This window comes from Sapajus apella, unplaced genomic scaffold, assembly GCF_009761245.1.
Source record: "Sapajus apella isolate SASKATOON/1434 unplaced genomic scaffold, GSC_monkey_1.0 scaffold2, whole genome shotgun sequence".
NCBI lineage: Eukaryota > Metazoa > Chordata > Mammalia > Primates > Cebidae > Sapajus > Sapajus apella.
Window position 1 is genome coordinate 14,404,381 of NW_022436942.1, and position 18,441 is coordinate 14,422,821.

Here is an 18,441-nt window from a genome sequence, read left to right on the forward strand (position 1 = left end):
ATTTCATTTACTGTTTCATTAACTTTTTAAGTTGCAAAATCTACATGGACATAGTAATATATTTTTGTGAACTGTATACTTCCAGGCCATTTATACATTGGCATTTAGATCCTAACCATGTAAAAATGTAAGCATGTTTCAGAGTGCATGTAACAAACAATAAAATGTTGATTTTAAAAAAATTCATGAAACCTTAAGAGGGTGCTAATTAAAATATTAAAGTTAGCTTTAAAAATCTATTATTTCACACATTAAAAACTGTATTTGTACCATATAAAGAATAGAGCACCATGTACCTACTATACTGATCCCTTCTTGATCACATTCCTCTCCCTACCTACTATAAATGCGTCATCATTATCTCAATTTTCTGATTTTCATTCCTATATATATATATATATATTTTTTTTTTAAAGATTTACAAAGTAGAATTTAGTGAGTGACTTTTAACTTCTCAAGAATGCTTTCCTTTACTGCAATTTATAACTGTAGCAACAGTTACAGATAAACTATATGCATAAATATACATATAATCTTTATAAATCATTTGGAGGACTTAAATCAGTTATACAACAAGATTTTAGCTACAGAAGATTTCTAACTTATGCATTCAATAGAATTATTTAACCATAATGTCTTAATTTCTAACAGTATTTATACTTAACATTCCATGTTGTTAAAACCACAAATACTAATGCTGAAGGCCATCAGAAATATTAAAATTGAGTCCTTTATTCAAATGCATCATTTTCTGAATAAAATTTTGTTACAGTTAAAACTTTAACTCAAAATAAAAATATTTTTGGAAAGACTCTACATTAAAATTAAACTCATACAAAAAAGGAGAGAAGAAATGCCTCCCAAATGGGAGGCAAACTCTTCAATAGTATGTCTTTGTTTCATTTTCTAATGAGGATACTTTGAATTTAAGTATTAAAAAAAAAAAGGTCCAGGAGAGTGTTTGGTTATTTACTATCTTTTAGTTCATTTATCTTCTCTGGCTGAAGAATTATTATAAAGTCTGAAAAATTTAATAAGTATTCTTTGAAACATTCCTGTTTTTAAAGGTCAGTTCCTTAAACGAATATTTAATCTTATTAAATTATTCTCTCGTCTGCCATCTGATAAATGCATACCTATCAAGAAGATGAAATTATTTGACTTCTCTAAGTCTCTGTTTTCTAATGTACATGATGAAAGGAGTAACACTAATTTCATAGGATAGCTGAAAAGTTTTAAAGAAAGAATTCTATAGATTTCAAATTGTACTTTTGGAGCTACCTCAAGGCCTAATGAATGAACACCAAGCAGAGAGGTTATGTCTACTGGAAGACAGAAAGAGAGAGCTGGCTAACTAAAAGGGCAGTGTTGGCTAATCAGTGGATTTCCAAGGTCCATACTTTAAGCTTCCATCAGCTTCATTTCCTTTTTAACTGTGATACATACTGGATTTTGTAAGATTTCTCTTAAGAATATAATGACTAAAATAAATATGAAAATCACTGTATTTTGATAGCCTAGTATAATCCTTCACATATAGCAGGCATTTACTAAAAATTAATTTCCCTCAGTTTCTCTGAATTTTTCCACAACTCAGAATCATATTATTGATGTTAACAGTAATTTTTAAATAAAACAACAACAACAAAAATCTTCTATATATCAGAATACCAGGTACCGTTAGTTTCTGAAAATACAAACAGGGTACAAAGTCTAACCAAAACAAGGGCCTCATAGTCTGGGGAGATTAATATACAAATAACTAAAGCATATAATGAGTGATGCAAAACATATATGCATAAATCATTGTGGAAGTTAAGGAAGCATCTTTTTTTCTCCAAAGCAGAAACATCTTATTCTTCAATGGATATTGAGAGAAACAGGGAAGGCTGGATAGATGACGGGACATTTGAGCTAGAATCTGAAAGATGAAAAGGATATGGCTAGCCTACATGATGGCATAGGACGGTTAATTTGAGTATGTGGATGGTTAAAAGGACTTTTTGATGGATGAATACAGGGATTGCAAGGACATGTACATCAGGCAGATGGAATAACACATTGGAAAGCACAAGAGTACCGGATAGCATAGTGTGTTCAGGGAACGATAAGCAGCTCAGTTTGGTACCGCTTGAGTACAAACCACACAACAAAGATAATCTGATGATGGTGGAAGAGTAGAGAAGAGGTTAAACCATAACCTGCATGCTGGCTTAAAGTGCCTGGACTTGATAATTATTAAGGAACCAAGAAAAGCTTATAAAAGGAAGACAGTGAAGTTTACATTTTAGAATGAGTATTGTGGCAAGAACAAGAGTGTCCTACTGCTATCTGCTAATAATGAAAAAACGAAGGAAAAAAGAGCAGACGTACAAGAGCCTGGAGACAGAGGGATCTATGAAGAGACTATGAAAATTAAGGGCTGAGAATGGAACAGAGAGATTATTTCAAAAGATAGTCAGATGGTAGAATCAGTAGGACTTGCTGACGGTGACTAAACTTCTTCCTTTCTCAAAACTTTTATTTATTTGGATTATACTATTAAAACAAATACTGGCCGGGTGCAGTGGTGTATGTCTGTAATCCCAGCACTCTGGGAGGCCAAGGCGGGCAGATCACGAGGTCAAGAGATTGAGACCATCCTGGCCGATATGGTCAAACTCCATCTCTACTAAAAATACAAAAATTAGCTGGGCATGGTGACATGAGCCTGTAGTCCCAGCTATTTGGGAGGCCGAGGCAGGAGAATCGCTTGAACCTGGGAGGCGGAGGTTGCAGTGAGCCAAGATCTTACCATTGTACTTTGGCCTGGGCCACAGAGTGAGATTCCATCTCAAAAAACCAAACCAAACCAAACCAAACCAAACCAAACTGGGAGCTGACACCTTTCAACAAGGGCTGACAAAACTACATTTCACTTAGCCTGCTGCACATTTATATAAATAGTTTCATTAAAACATAGCCATACTCATTTATTAATGTAGCATCTATGCTTGTTTTTGTGTACTACAATGGCACCATTTTAGATGCCACTTTATGGCCTACAGAGAACTGTATAAATAACAGATGCTCCATAAAGGTTTACTATTTGGTCTTTTACAGAAAGTTTGCTGACCCACCTTATAATATTAGCTGGGATTTTTTTTTTTCTAATTAAAAATGATTTATTTTTAACAAGTAGATTATTCTTAAGCTCAAGTAGGGAATTAGAAGTCACAGTCAGTAACTAGCAGTGATAGATAAGAGATGAATTTAGAAAGAGGAAGCAGGAACAGTAGAGCCCATTATATATTGCCAGGATATTAATTAAAGTTCATCAATCCAAAAAACCTTCATGTATTAGTAGGCTTAAAATAAACAATACCTGTCCTTGGTATAAACCAGCATCCTGAATGGTGCTGTCTGGTTTATTCAGTGGTTCAAATGTATTACTCATGTATTTGTTCCACAATCTGGTCTCCTTTTCATCTGGAATATTGAAGATTTTTCTTATTTCCTTTTCAATTGTATCTAGATTTAAGGAGAAAAAATATATGAATATAATATATATTTCAAAATATACCGCACACAGCTAAATGTTACCAGAAAAAAATTCTAAATTTAAAATACAAATAGAATATCAAGACTAAATATGTAATAAATCTATAAAACACAAACCAACAAAAGGGTTTTTAAGACCGAGTGTGTTTTTATGGAAAAAATGGTATTTGTACTACAACAAATTACTTGGGGAATTAAAAACCTCAAAAGGTAAGAGTTCAATCACCAAAAATGAAATATAATTTGTGCTACACAGGATAAACTTTAACTTTTAACATATAATTCAAATGTTTTTTCTGAGATGTAGAAATTAGGAATTAAAGTATGGTTAAGAGATGTTACAGATGGGAAAATTTTAAGGTACTAAATAAGCAATTTAAAAATAGTTTAAACTGAACAGTTAATTAGAATATATGGACACAATAAAAAAGAAAGTGCCTGTTTGAAGGGATGTCTGTATTCACCAAAATTTAGTATTTTCAAGGTAAATCCATGTCTTTTCCTGATTTCTAAATCAATTTACTGAAATTGTATTTATTTACTTAACATTAGCAGCTTAACCTGTATAAAATAAGATACACAATGTCTACATATTTGAGAGTACAGACATAATTGAGTTCCAGTACCTATAGTTAAATACATCTTTAAAATTTTTAAATATCAGAAAAATATTACGTAATACTATCATATCCATCTAGTTCTGGTCAATAACTTGCCTAACCAATTCAAGAAAACAGTAATTAAAATATTTTATGATATATAAATACAGAATACTTTTAGACCAATAACATTGTCTATCTAGCAGCTAATGTTTTCTAATAGTCTTGTACTCAGTGAGGTTTTGATAAGGGCATTAAATCAGCAAAAAAAGGGCACTAATTCAAAAATATCAACAGCATTATCTCAAAACTTAAAGCAAATCACCCAGAATATTTGAATAATTACATAAAATAAATATACTGTTAGTACTTGAATTAGTCTGTTCTCATACTGCTACAAAGAACTACAGGAGATTGGGTAATTTATGAAGAAAAAAGGTTTAACTGACTTACAGTTCCATGGGTTGTACAGGAAGCATGGCTAGGAGGCCTCAGGAAACTTACAATCACGATGGAAGGTGAAAGGGAAGCAAGCACATCTTATCATGGCGGAACAAAAGACAGTGCGAAGCGGAAAATGCTACACACTTTTAAACAACCATATCTCATGAGAACTCATTCACTATCACATGAACAGCAAGGGGGAAATCCGCCTCCATGATCCAAACACCTCCCAGCAGGCTCCTCCTCCAACACATGGGGGACATGAGATTTGGATGGGGACACAGAGTCAAACCATACCAGTACTGCTTTCTATTTTGGTAGGGTTGTATTTTTTCGTGTTGTTCTTTTTATTAAAGTAAACATATATACAGAACTATTCACTAATCATCAGTATCTTGTGATAAATTTCCAAAATGGACATACCCACGTAAATCACACAGAGATCAAGAAACAAAACACTACCTAGGAAGGAGGGTAAAGGAAGAAGCCAAGGAAGGGACTTGTTTTAGTCTCTCTATAAAAACGAATAAATTTTTCCTAAGGGCAGAAATAATTTTTTCTCTTGGCAAAAATGCCAAGAAATAAATTGTTTACTTAGATATAACCACTGCTGATACTTTGATAATTCTTCTTCTGGATATTTTTTCTATTAATACAAATACCTGTGGTACATAATATATTATAAGCAAATGTGGAAATTTCCTCTTTATTGAGTTTTGAGATCTAATTTACATATGGGGAAACATTACTTGCATAGAGATAGTAACGTAAAAGCCTTTAAGTGCATATGTGCTTGGCATGTTTTAGAACAGCATAGTACATCAATGTGGCTGAAGTAGAATAAGTAAGGTAGAAATGAGACTATAAAGGTACTTCTGTGGATTATATATACTTCTGTGAGCTATTAAAGTAGTTATATTTTAATCTGAGCAAGAAAGGAAGCCACTGAGGAGTTGGGAAGGGAAGTGGCATGATATGACTGACATTTTAAATGTTCATTTTGCTGCTGGTGAAGAACACTGCAGAAGGTCTGTTAAGGTTTGGCTCTGGGTCCCCACCCAAATCTCATGTTGAATTGTCATCCCCAGTGTTGGGGAAGGGACCTGGTGGGAGGTAAGTGGATCATGGGGGCAGATTTCCCCTTTGCTGTTCCTGTGATAGTGAGTGAGTTCACATGTGATCTGGTTGCTTGAAAGTGTGTAGCACTTGCCCCCTTGTCCTCTCTCTTGCCACGCCATGGCAAGATGTGCCTGCTTCCCTTTGCCTTCCACTATGACTGTTATGTTTCCTAGGCCTCCTAGCTATGTTTCCTGTAGAGCCTGTGGAACTGTTAAGTCAATTAAACCTCTTTTCTTCATAAATTACTCGGTCTCTGGTAGTTCTTTATAGCAGTGTGAGAATGGACTAACACGAAATTGAAGGTGGGAAACTAGGCTATTGCAGCAATCCAAGCAGTGACAAGTGGTCTGACCAAGAATAAATTCTGAAAGAACTGCTAAGAATGCTGCTAGATTACATGAAGGGTAAGCAATAAAGCAATCAGAAATGATTTTTTGCCTAAGCCAATTGGAAGACCAAAAGTGGCCATTATGGAGATAAAGAAGAATGACAGAGCCTTAGATTTTTTGGGAAAGGGAGCTTAGTTTTATACATGATAATCTTCTTGAGAAGCCTGTAAGATATACAAATGAAGATATGTGATAGTTGAAACTGGAATTATGGGAGACTTCAGTGTAGGACTGATAAACTTAAAAGATTTTCAACATGAGGAAAATATTTAAAGCCAGGAAAACAAATCACCAAGGAAAGGCAGATTGGGAGAATATGGAGACACTGATATTTTGAGATAAAGAATACACAGAGGGCTTTACAAAGGACTCCAACAAGATGCAGCCAATGAGAAACTGTGCCCTGGAAGCCATGTGAGGAGAAAGTGCGTCTAGATGGAAAACTAGTTTATCTGTGTTGAACTTTGCTAGCAGGTTAGGAAAATGGGAGATTTCTGTATTACCACTGGATTTGGCAATGGAGGAGGTCATGAGAGACTATCACAGAAGCAGTACCAATGGAGAGGTGGGTTTCACTGTCTAACGTAGCAGGCTCAAGAGAAAATCAGAGCAGAGAAAATGGTGGCCAGAACAAAGGATGCTAAATTTGAGATCTGGCAAGTGCAGTTACAGATAATGACAATCTAGGGTTAAACTATGAAAATTGGTGATTCAGCTTGGGTACAGGTTAAGATCACTGAAGCTGAGAATGGTCAAAGGACTAACAGCATGTACTTATTTTTCCACATATTAATTCAGTTGTATTAGTTGATGAAAAGCATACAGAGGTGGAAAAATAATACAGGTTGCTCACAAAAATTAGAATAAAAAATATTAATACAGGTCACAGAAATTAAATGGTTGTATTTTTCAATAAGTTCTATGATTTTAGTAGTTAACGTTAACAGAAAATAAAACCATTATTTCATCTAAATCGAACATACTCAATGCTCAAATATATCAATTAAACTTTGGCAGAAAAATATTTGAAGGCAGAAAATTTTGGCCCTGATAGGTAAATCATTTAGATATGGCCTATGGCCTGCTATCATTTTTATTATCAATGTAGGCAGTACTAGCTGAAAACAGAATATTTTATTAATTTGGTAACAAGAGAAAACAGGCACTAATATTTCCTAATTCTGTTTATAAAATTTATATTGCTGTATTTCAAATACATAGCTATTTTAATCAATCAAGATTACTTAAAAGACCATAAGGGAAAAATATATATCCATCTTAAGTTTCTTGTGTAAATTTTTTGTTTAAAAACCTACTTTCTTTAGAAAAACAAAATCAGCCCAATTAATATCTCCAAAATGAATATTCCTTTATCATACATAGATTGTGTAAGGCAGCAACTGAGAGATGAGACTACCGTTTAAAAGCTCTGCTTGTGAAGTTAAAGTACTAGCTCTACCACTTGGTACCAGGGTGAACTGAGGTAGATTCTAAATCTCAGTTTCATTATCTATAAGATGAAGATACTTAGTTGTTTAATTTCAAACAAGAAAATTCCTGTCAAGTGTTTAAAACATAGTAAATGTTCAGTAACTGTTAACCTTGACTGTATGATAACCATAATTATGAAGTGTCTAAAATTCCTGACTTGACTAATTATAATTTTTGCAAACCTTTTTTGCTTAAAAAGAATACTCATTCTAATACAGACTTTCAAACTTTTTAAACTAAGAGCTACAGTAAGAAATTGTGACCTGGGACTTATACGTATATGTTGATATTTTGTATTCTAATATTTCCCATTCAATTATCTTTACCCTTAAAACTGTTTAATGAACCATCAAAATAGCAACAATCCAGTCGAAAAACAATGATCTAAGAAAGAAATTATAGGTATGCAAAAATTGGGTTCATATATAATGTTAAAGTATATATTCAAGCATTTTAAAGTATTAGTATATTAAGCTATGTTGATTAAAATCTGTGCTAGATCATTAACTTTTTGAAGCAGTGATCCTTTATAAATTATATCTCTGTGACAAATTCTGACACAGTTCTTATCATGAGAACTCATAATGCTTGTTTTGAATTCAGAAATTAAACCAGCTGCTGATTTTCCTGAGTTTCAAAATGTTTAGTATAGTAAAGTTCTAAAATTAGATCTCTGATGGTCTCATATTTATATTTAATTTTCCTATTAAAATGAGGTAGGGAGAAAAGAAAATACCAAACTTTAAAAATAACTAGAAAATATTATTTTAAGAGATAGCTTCTCATTTATAATCCAACTGGCTATAAATTTCAGAGGCAACTCTCTGAATTAATTTTAACAGATTATCCTTGTTAGATTTATAGACACTTCTCATGTACATACTCATATGATTAAAATAATTTTCATATGCTGAAAACTTTGTTTTTAATATGTAGAAATATCTTATTTTTCTGAATATATGCCACAAATCTGGAAATTCAAGTCAAGCAATTTAACTGTAATAATTATAATAACCTTTATATATGAAAATCCTTATATTTTAAGCATTCATTTTAGAAATATGACTCTATGAGCTTTTTTGTTTTCTGAAATGAAGTCTAGCTCTGTTGCCCAGGCTGGAGTACAGTGGCATGGTATGGGCCCACTGTAACCTCTACCACCCAGGTTCAAGCAATTTTTCTGCCTCAGCCTCTCTAGTAGCTGGGACTACAGGTGCATGTCCATCACGCCTGGCTAATTTCTGTACTTTAGAGATGGGGCTTCGCCATGTTGGCCAGGCTGGTATCGAACTGTTGACTTCAGGTGATCCACCCCCCTCGGCCTCCTAAAGTGCTGGGATTACAGGTGTGAGCCACTATAAGCTTATTGAAACTTAATCTCGAACTTATAAATGTTCTAGCTATAAGCTTATTGAAACTTAATGTCTACCAGCCAACTATAAGCTTACTGAAACTTAATCTCAAACTTATAAATGTTCTAGCTAAATAAAAGAGAGGAGAATGAAGATTCATAACATCATGCTGTATTTTATTTGGTGCAAACATTAGGATTAACCAAGCACTGAGTACTTGAATAATGCTACTATTTCATAAAAAATATGGGTTACAAGTATCTTCCTGCTGTGAAGTGGGTAAGTGGCGAAAGAAAGCCAAATGTACTTATGAAATTCAAAAACACTTTCATTTACTTTAATGACTGGTTCCAACAAGGAAATCTTATGCTGTGCTATAATTCATAAATTTGCTAATCTCTCTTCCACGCTGGGTTCTACATGTTATCTGTTCCTCTTCACTGTTCATTTGTATTTTCCAAGATCAGTGTTATTACCATTAATCTTTACAACTTCATCTGAAATTAAATACTTAATGAATTTTTGAGTTGTTTTTTGAAACAAAAAGTACATAATTTTTATTAAATTCATAATTTAAATTCAGGGCCTTAAATTCATAATCATTTAAAAAAGCATTTTATTCAATATATTCTTTATCTAAAATTAAAAATATGTCTTTTAAATAGAAAGAAAACAATTATATATATTTTTATCTATAGAGAGAATTAGGTCCACTTATATTTGAGACATACAACTGCTTACACTACTTATTAATTTGAAAAATCAATGTGTCAAAATAATGCTAAGCTTGCTGCCTTAGCTACTTAACTGTATTTAGAGTTCAAAGGAAAGCTGGGAAAAAATAGGAAATTGTCATTTTTCATGCGATCTTACCAAGTTTTAAGTGGGCTTTTATCTAAAGCTCTATGTTACAAACTGACACATTTTTCGTCTACTAAATTAAAACAATAATTATTTGTTTTTGAAAAGGCAAAATGGCACAAACGTTAAAATTCAGTTAATAAATGCAAAAGCATACAAGAAACAATAAATAATTTAACTCTAAGGCACTGCATCAAAGCTGGAAATCAAATGTCTATGTATAAATCCTTAAAATGGTTATCATCCTACTAGCATATAATATAGATAATTCTAACTAAATATCTAATAGCAACGGTTTAAAAAAGAGACAGGATCTTGCATTACCTATTGTGTCGGCTTTGCTAAATCTTCGAGTTACAACATTGTTCATGTTTCCATTTTCACACAGCTTCAATTCTGTGAGATATACTTCTACTTTGCAGTGCTTTACAAACATACCCTGTTCAACCACCTGAAATAATGAAACAAAACAAGTTTATGTCACCTATACCAATATATTTTCATTCTAACAACAATATATTTAGAGAGACTTTAGAAAATTGCAGATATCCAATGAAAAAACAGTCACTAATAAGGCCCGTCAATATATAAAAAAAGACATTGGATAGTTGAAACCTCAAAAGCAAGAAACCTTTTTGGAAATTGTAATATCTAAAAGAAAGAAAGAATCATGATTTTAAAATATTAAGTGAAAGTCTGGAAAGGCATTCTATTGACCTATGAAGATACACTGGTACACCACAAATAATATATTCAGTATTTATAATGGGAAAGTTTTATACATTATAGTACAAATAAATACAGTTCTGATTGAAGATACAAATATACTTTTTAGATTTTAGTAGCGATCCCAAGCAGAAAAACCTTTAAAAAGTTGATTATACAATTTCATTAGATGATCATACTTATCCCTTTTCTAGTTTTGTGTTGGTCATTCCATTTTTCTTTTTCTTCCATAAAAATGAGGCCTGCAGTTTACGTTAGTTTTAGTAACTACTAGTGGTTCGTAGCTACTTTCATGTAGTTCATTTTAGGATTTTACATCAAATTTCATTAGATGAAACTGTATAAACATTACTGTTATGTTAAAATAAATCTATTAAAATAATAACTTCAAATTACTGTTGCCAAAATATTCAGCTATGACTAGGTAACTGATACGTTAGTTTCACCCTACAATGACTTTGACCTTTAACTACATATTTAGTAATTCTATGTAACAATTAAAAGAAAGCTGTTAAACATGCAAGCCATAAAGCATAAAAAGGAAATATGTATACATTAAGGTCACCTTTTAAATAAGTATATTTCCTTTTGATCTTCTAAAGGTTAACTGTAGGATTTCAGTCATGAATACTGTTTCTGAAAATAGTAATAGGCCTGATATGTGATCCATTAGACAAATATGGCAAAAGGGAGGCTCCAAACGACCGTTAGATGTACTCACAAGCTTACATCAATTCAGAAAGAGACTTTACAAACTTATCTTTCACTGCATGGAAAAATTTCAAACGCAGTTCATCTAGTATGTACTTCATGGTTACAAATGTAGTAACATTTAATTTTATAAGATTACTTGTAGTTATATTTAAGTAGAGAAACAAGGAATCAAATATTCTTATCAGTCAGTAATTTCTGTACCAGGGCTCAACATGTGAGTAAAATTTTTAAAAAAACTACATTAAAGTGGCTACTAATCACTGGTAGTTACTAAAACTAAGATAAACTGCAGGCCTCATTTTTATGGAAGAAAAAAGAAAAAAGGAATGACCAACACAAAGCTGGAAAAGGGATAAGTATGATCAAATAACAATAAAATAAAATAAATCCCTCATTATGATTTATATTGAGGTACATACTTTCTAAATAAGTACAGTTTTTTAAAAATGAAAGTAAATTTTCTTAATACTATAGATATTTTCCTGGAAAGAATCTGGTGATTTAACTGTCAGAGTCATTGTGAGATCTACAAAAACAAAGTATCAAGATTATTTCAAAACCTACACTACTTGGATTCAAAATTTTTCTCATCATTTTTTTCTTCTCCTACATTTTACATTGCTAAAACTTTAATAATCACTACTCAGAATACTACTACTATATTTATACTTATTTTACTAATTCTAAAAGTAGTGTATTAACAAGGTGTCCCTTTTGAAAAATATGAGCTTGTTGTCAAACTATTTTATTTGAAAAGGTCATACTATATGTACTACTAAAGCTTGAAAATAACAGCACCATAAAAAGAAAAATAATTAGCACATTTATGAATCAGTGTTATAATGGTCACATGTAGATTATTTGCTTATATAATCTCCTTTATATTTGTTTACATAAAATTTCCTTCCTGCCTTCATTAAAAATATGTGCACTGAAAATGATGGTCATGAAGACTAACAGGAAGAAACAAGCTTATAAAAGTATAGTTTTATTTACCTAATAATTATAACTGTTAAAATATACATTTGAAATAAGATTAGAAGGCAGATATTCAGAAACGACAGTTATGTTTCAGAATTATAGATGATAGTTATAATGTTTACTTTAAGTGAATTATAACACTGTTATATAACCATAAATAAAAAGTGAGTACAGGATGAAATCTGGCTACTTGTCCAAAATTTAAGAGTTACAGATATGTAAAAATATTTTCATTAATTTATAACCATAATGAAGGCAAAGTCTCTTTTAAGTCTCTTTACTAAGTATTTGAGCTAAATATAAGTTTATAAAGGATTACAATAAATAATTTCTATTTGTTCACTTTTTTGCTATGAATATTGAGGGCATTTTTTACAAGGTCATTAAATGTATGAAATAAACCTAATGTAGTCTACTCTTTACATCTGTCTATGTATTAAAAGTTTCACAGAAACTTTGCTTCATTCCAAGAGCCTTCCTCCCTGAAATGGGAAGAAAAAAGTAATTTCTAAAAAAATCTGGTACTGTATAAACAATTTCATAATAACAGGTCTAACAGATTGACAGTCTTTTGCAGGCACTAGCTTCATTCATTTTAAAAGCATTTACTGAGTACCTATACTTAGGAGATAAATTAGACCTAGATCCTGGAGTCTGAGTGAGAACAGGTAATGAAGACAGAGAAGTAGATAAATACAACAAAACTATGAAATCATAGTTTTTAATGCATAAGAAACAAATCCTATATATGTGACATTCTATCCACAAACATTTCAGAATATTTTCTTCAGAAACAAGGACCCAAACATAACCACAATACCATCTTATAACCTAAAATACTAACACTAATTAATTAATATCAAATATCCAGTCAATATTCAAATTTTCCCTGCTGTCTCATTTTTAATATACTGTTTGAATCAGGATCCAAGTAAAGTCCATATATTGCAGTAGACTGATTCGTCTCTTAAATGTCTTTTAACCTAGAAGTTCTCCATCTTTCCTATTCTTGTAAGTTTTGGTTTAGACCACTTCAAAGATGGTGACGTACCCTCAATCTAAACGGATGCAAATATCTAGTTGCTCCTTTTTTGTGTGCTGGTAGATACTACAGCCAATGCCTACATCCAGTGATTGACAAACTTATGAACTAAGTTAGGCTAAACTTAGGTTTAGATGGCTAAATCTACCTCATCATCTATTTTTTTGTAAATAGTGCTTTACTGGAACACAGCCACAACTCTTCATTTATGTCTATGGCTACTTTCATACCCAATTATTAATTATCTAGGGCTGCTTTTACGCCCAAATCAGCAAGGTTTACTCATTTCAAAAGAGAGTAAGGGTGCATAAAGCTAAAAATATTTACTATCTGGTCCTTTAGAGAAAAACATTAGTGACCTTCTCCTCCTCCTACATCTTCAGCCTCTAGACTTTCAGCCTAGATCCATTAACTCATTAAGTCTTCTTCAGTTTTACCCAGTAATGTTTTACAATTTTCATTATAGAAAAGCACAATTCTTATTAGGTTTATTCCTAAGTATTTTAACCTGTAAATGTTATTTTAAATTCAACTTTATTAAGAGACAATCTGTTGAAGGGGAGAAAATATTTACAAGCTATTCATCCAACAGAGGACTAATATCCAGAATATACAAGGACTCAACAACTCAACAGGTAAAAACCAATCCCATTTAAAAGTGAGCAAAGGACATGAACAAACATTTCTCAAAAGATGAATGGCCAAATACAGGTATATAAAAATATGCTCAACATCACCAATCATCAGAGATGCGCAAATCAAAACCACAATGAGATTATCCAAGCCATAATGGATATTATTAAAAAGACAAAAGACAACAGATGCTGGAGAAGATGCAGAGAAAAGGGAACACTTACACACCGCTAACGGGAATTTAAACTAGTACAGCCATGACGGAAAACAGTGTGGAGATTTCTCAAAAATCTAAAAATAGAATTACCATTCAATCCAGCCATGCTACTACTGCCTATCTACCCAAAGGAAAAGAAGTCAATATATCAAAGTAATACCTGCACTCACATGTTTATTGTAGCACTATCTACAATAGCAAGATATGGAATCAGCCCAAGTGCTCATCAATGGACAAATGGATAAATATGGTATATATAAACAAGAGAATACTATTCAGCCATTGCAAAGATGAAATCATGTTTTTTGCAGCAACATGGATGAAACTGGAGGTCACTATATTAAATGAAATAAGCCAGGGCAAAATGACAAATATCATATGTCCTTATTTATATGTGGAAGCTAAAAAATTTGATCACATGGAAGTAGTGAGTGGAAAGATAGATAACAGGGACTGAGAAGAATGGGGAGGGGAGCAGGAAGGATGAAGGGAGCTGGGTTAAAAGTACAAACACACATGTATATGTATCTTACACATACAGTAAGATAGAAGGAATAAATTCAATGTTTGATAGGAGGGCAGGGTGACTATACTTAACAAAAATGTATTGTACTAGGGTGAAGGACACCCTAAATACCCTGACTTGATCACTAGTTATTATACACATGTAACTAATTTTCTCACATACATCATAAATTTGTACAAATAAAAATAAACTTTATTTGTTGCCAATAAAAAACTGGTTTTCCCATACTGCCCTTATATCAGGCAACCTGCTAAATTTACCATTAATTCTAATTGTTTACCAGTACGTTTTTGGAATCTTGAACCTACAGAATCATGCCTTCTAAAAACGCTGACAGTCATGTCTTCTTTTTCAAGGTTCACTCTTTTAGTTCTTTTCACTGAATTACCACACTGGCTAAGATTTCTAACACAGTTATTCTTGATTTGGGAAGAACTTTTAATATTTTACCAATAAGTATGATATTTATAGGAGGTTTCTATTCCTAGTTTTCTAAGAGTTTTTTTTTTTAAGATCACACATGGATGTTGAGCATCAAATGTTCTTTCTATATCTACTTAGATTATTTTTCTTCATTATGCTAAAGTTATGAGTGCTTTTCAAAGTTAACATTGCATTCTTTGAAAAATATCTAACTTGGTCATTTTTGCCCTTTTTACATACTGCTGGATTTGTCCTGCTAACATCGTGTTTAGGACTTAAGTATCTATGTTCATGAGTGTGACCAGCCTGTAATTCTTTTTTCTTGTAATGTCCTTCAGGTTTTATGTCATGTTTATGCTAGCCTTATAAAATAAGTTGGGGGGTACTGCTTCTTCTATTCTTGAAAAGAATTTGTATGGTATTGGTTTATGGCTTCCCTAAATATTCGGTAGAACACACTGGTAAGGCTTTCCTGGCCTGAAGCTTTCTTTGTGGGAAGGTTTCTAATGACTCAATTGCTTTAATCATGTAAGTCAATTTGAGTTTCCTATTTCTTACTGTATTGGCCTTTTAAAGTTTTGTCTAGATATCCACTTCATCTAAATTTTCAAATTACATAAAACCGTTCAGAACATAACCTTTTTTAAAAAAAGCCTCTAGGCTCTGCTATGATGTTTTCTTTTTCATTCATAATATAGATTATTTGTGCCTACTCTCTTTTTATCTTTAATCAATCTTGCCGGGACTCATCTTTATTTTACTGGTCAAATTTCACTGCTCTGTATAATGAGTGAATTTTGTTCATTTAATGTAGGTTTGTTTTATATTTTATTAATGTCAACTTTATACTGTTTCTTCTTCAGTTTAATTTCCTTTTCTTGTTGAGACAACAGATTTTCACTTTCTTTTCCTATATTTGCACTTAAGCTATCAAATTCCTGAGAATGACTTCTGACTTCAGCCATTCTTTTAAGTTGTATTTTCATTATTCAGTTTAAAATATGTCTAATTTTCATTCTTTGCCTCAATGATTACTTAGTATATTTTTCCATTTCTAGGTAGTTGGGGGATAATCAAGTTATCTTTTTGTTACTGATTCTAGCTTAGTCCCACTAATGACAGAAAATACACTGAACAATTTCTATCATTTGAAGTTTACTGGAATTTTGACAGCCCAGTATATGGTTATTTTGCTTAAAAATTCCACTTAATAGAAATGTGTATTCTGCAATGACTAAGTACAATGTACATGTCAATTAGGTTATGATGGTTAATCACAGTGTTCAAATCTTAATTACAAGTCACTCATGTAGCTGTTGGCAGCCTCTGTTCCTCGTTATGTGAGTCTCTCTATAGGGTAAGTTAAGGGCAAAGTTATGACTTCGCCCAAAGTGAGTGATCTGAGGGGAGAGGATGAGGGAGGTACAGCATGTGTATGTGCACTCCCAAAAGAAGTACTGGTATAGTTTAAGGACTAATTTCAGAAGTGACATACCACCACTTCTTCCATATGCTACTGACTGAACAGACCAATTGTGGTACAATGTGGGAAAGGATTACACAAGAGTATGAATTCTAGGAAGTCACAATCACTGGGGAGCATCTTTGAGGCTAGCTACCATAGTCTACCCCCTGGGCCCCAGTGATTCTCCTTTCCCCTAAAATGTAAAGTACATTCCTCCTCCAAAGTCCCGGACTAGTCTCAATTCATTTTAGCAACCTGGAGTTCAGAAATGTGTCATCTCTAATTGACAAATTATAAATTTTCTGTAAGCCTTTGAAAACTTCCAAGACCCCTAGTGGATGCCTGAAACCACAAATAGCACACTAATCCCTATATTAACTATGTTTTTTCCTTTGCAAACATACATATCTATGACAAAGTTTAATTTATTAATTACACTCAGCAAAAGATTAACAACTACTAATAAAATAGAATAATTATAGCAATATACTATAATAAAAGTTATGTGTACCTGGTCTCTCAAGGTAGCTTCTCATACTGTACTCACCCTTTTTCTTATAGTGATATGAGTGAGATGATAAAATGTCTACGTAATGAGAAGAGGTGAAGTGAATGACGAACGCTGTAACACTGTATTATGCTACTAATGACCTTTGACAAAGCACTGTGACAGTAGACCAATAACCAAGATGGCTACTAAGTGACAAATGGGAAGGTAGTGTATAGTGTCCATGGGGAGGACACAGAGTGGGATGGCATCATGTTACTCAGAATGGTGCACACTTTAAAACTCAGGAATTGTTTATTTCCACAATTTCCCACTTTATATTTTTGGACCATGGTTGCCTGCAGGTAACTGAAATCATGGAAAGCAAAATCACACAGGGAGACTACTCTAGTGCCTCTTCATCTATAGGTTTGTGAACTAAGAGACAAGTTTTCTGCCCCCCATACACCCAAAATAAAACGACGAAGCACACAGAACATAACCTTTTAAATATTCCTGTTTTATAAGCAGGGAAAACAGGAGGTAAAAGGAATCAGTGGTCCACAGCAATTATGACATCTACCTGGAAAAATTCTAGAAATTCCTTGACTGCAACTCAGTTCTACCCTTGCCTGAAAATTATTATTTCTAACATTTGGCTCTGTTCTCTGGGTCCTTTTTTCATGATTAGCACATGCTTGCAGTTAAGTAAATTTCCAGCCTGATTCCTACTTATTACAGTTTGGGAGGTCAAAGGCTCCTTTCAATTAATACTGTCTCTGCAGTCCAAGATGGCAGTGGTTCTGTGAGGTAATTCAAAAACAATGCAGGTCTCCACTGGATCTTACTGGAGTTCACTCCATTAGGCAAAAGCCATACCCACAAATGCTCTCTAGGATAAATCCTCTCTACTTTGGCTTTATGCTGAGAAAGCTAAGGGATTGCCCTTAAGCTTCTTGAAGCCCTCCTGTTCTTAGAAGCCACATATTGAAATGACAACCTTAATATTAATTAGTATTACTACTGAGAAGACAACATCTAAGCTAACCCTTAAATTCTTTACAGGGCCACTCTCTGAATAGTACTGTGAAGCATGACCTCTGATTGTTCTGAGGTAACTTTACAGTCAATCCTTGACTGCAATATTAGATCATACTTTTTTCTGAGAATGCTCTGAGTTTCATCTTTGTTCAGAAACACTTCTTAGTATTAGCATCGTTTGCCATCTGGAGGGACTGGGAATCTTCAAGAAAACTAGTAAATATTGGCTGTTTTATTGAACAATCCTTTCTTTAATGTATTTCTCATCTCTCACATTTGACTATAAGCAGCACAAAAAGAAACTAGGCAGTACTTTTAACACTTTGGCAGACCTCCAATTTCATTAAATACTATTTTTAACCTTTCAGTTTACTGCAGGCAACATGTTGCT

General features: G+C 32.8%; 1 protein-coding gene across 6 annotated transcripts in view; it reads right to left on the reverse strand.

Moving 5' to 3' along the window:
* USP15 (ubiquitin specific peptidase 15) overlaps window positions 1-18,441 on the reverse strand; it is a 145,911-nt gene that overhangs the window by 78,134 nt on the left and 49,336 nt on the right. For all 6 annotated transcript variants that reach the window (XR_004270618.1, XM_032284471.1, XM_032284484.1 and 3 more), the window contains 2 exons: window positions 10,120-10,246; window positions 3,365-3,510 (listed from right to left, as the gene is read on the reverse strand). Coding sequence is in view for 5 of the 6 variants with exons in the window: in XM_032284471.1 (XP_032140362.1) it covers window positions 3,365-3,510; window positions 10,120-10,246 (273 nt within the window). In the remaining variant the exon portion in view is untranslated. The remainder of the gene's footprint in view (window positions 1-3,364; window positions 3,511-10,119; window positions 10,247-18,441) is intronic.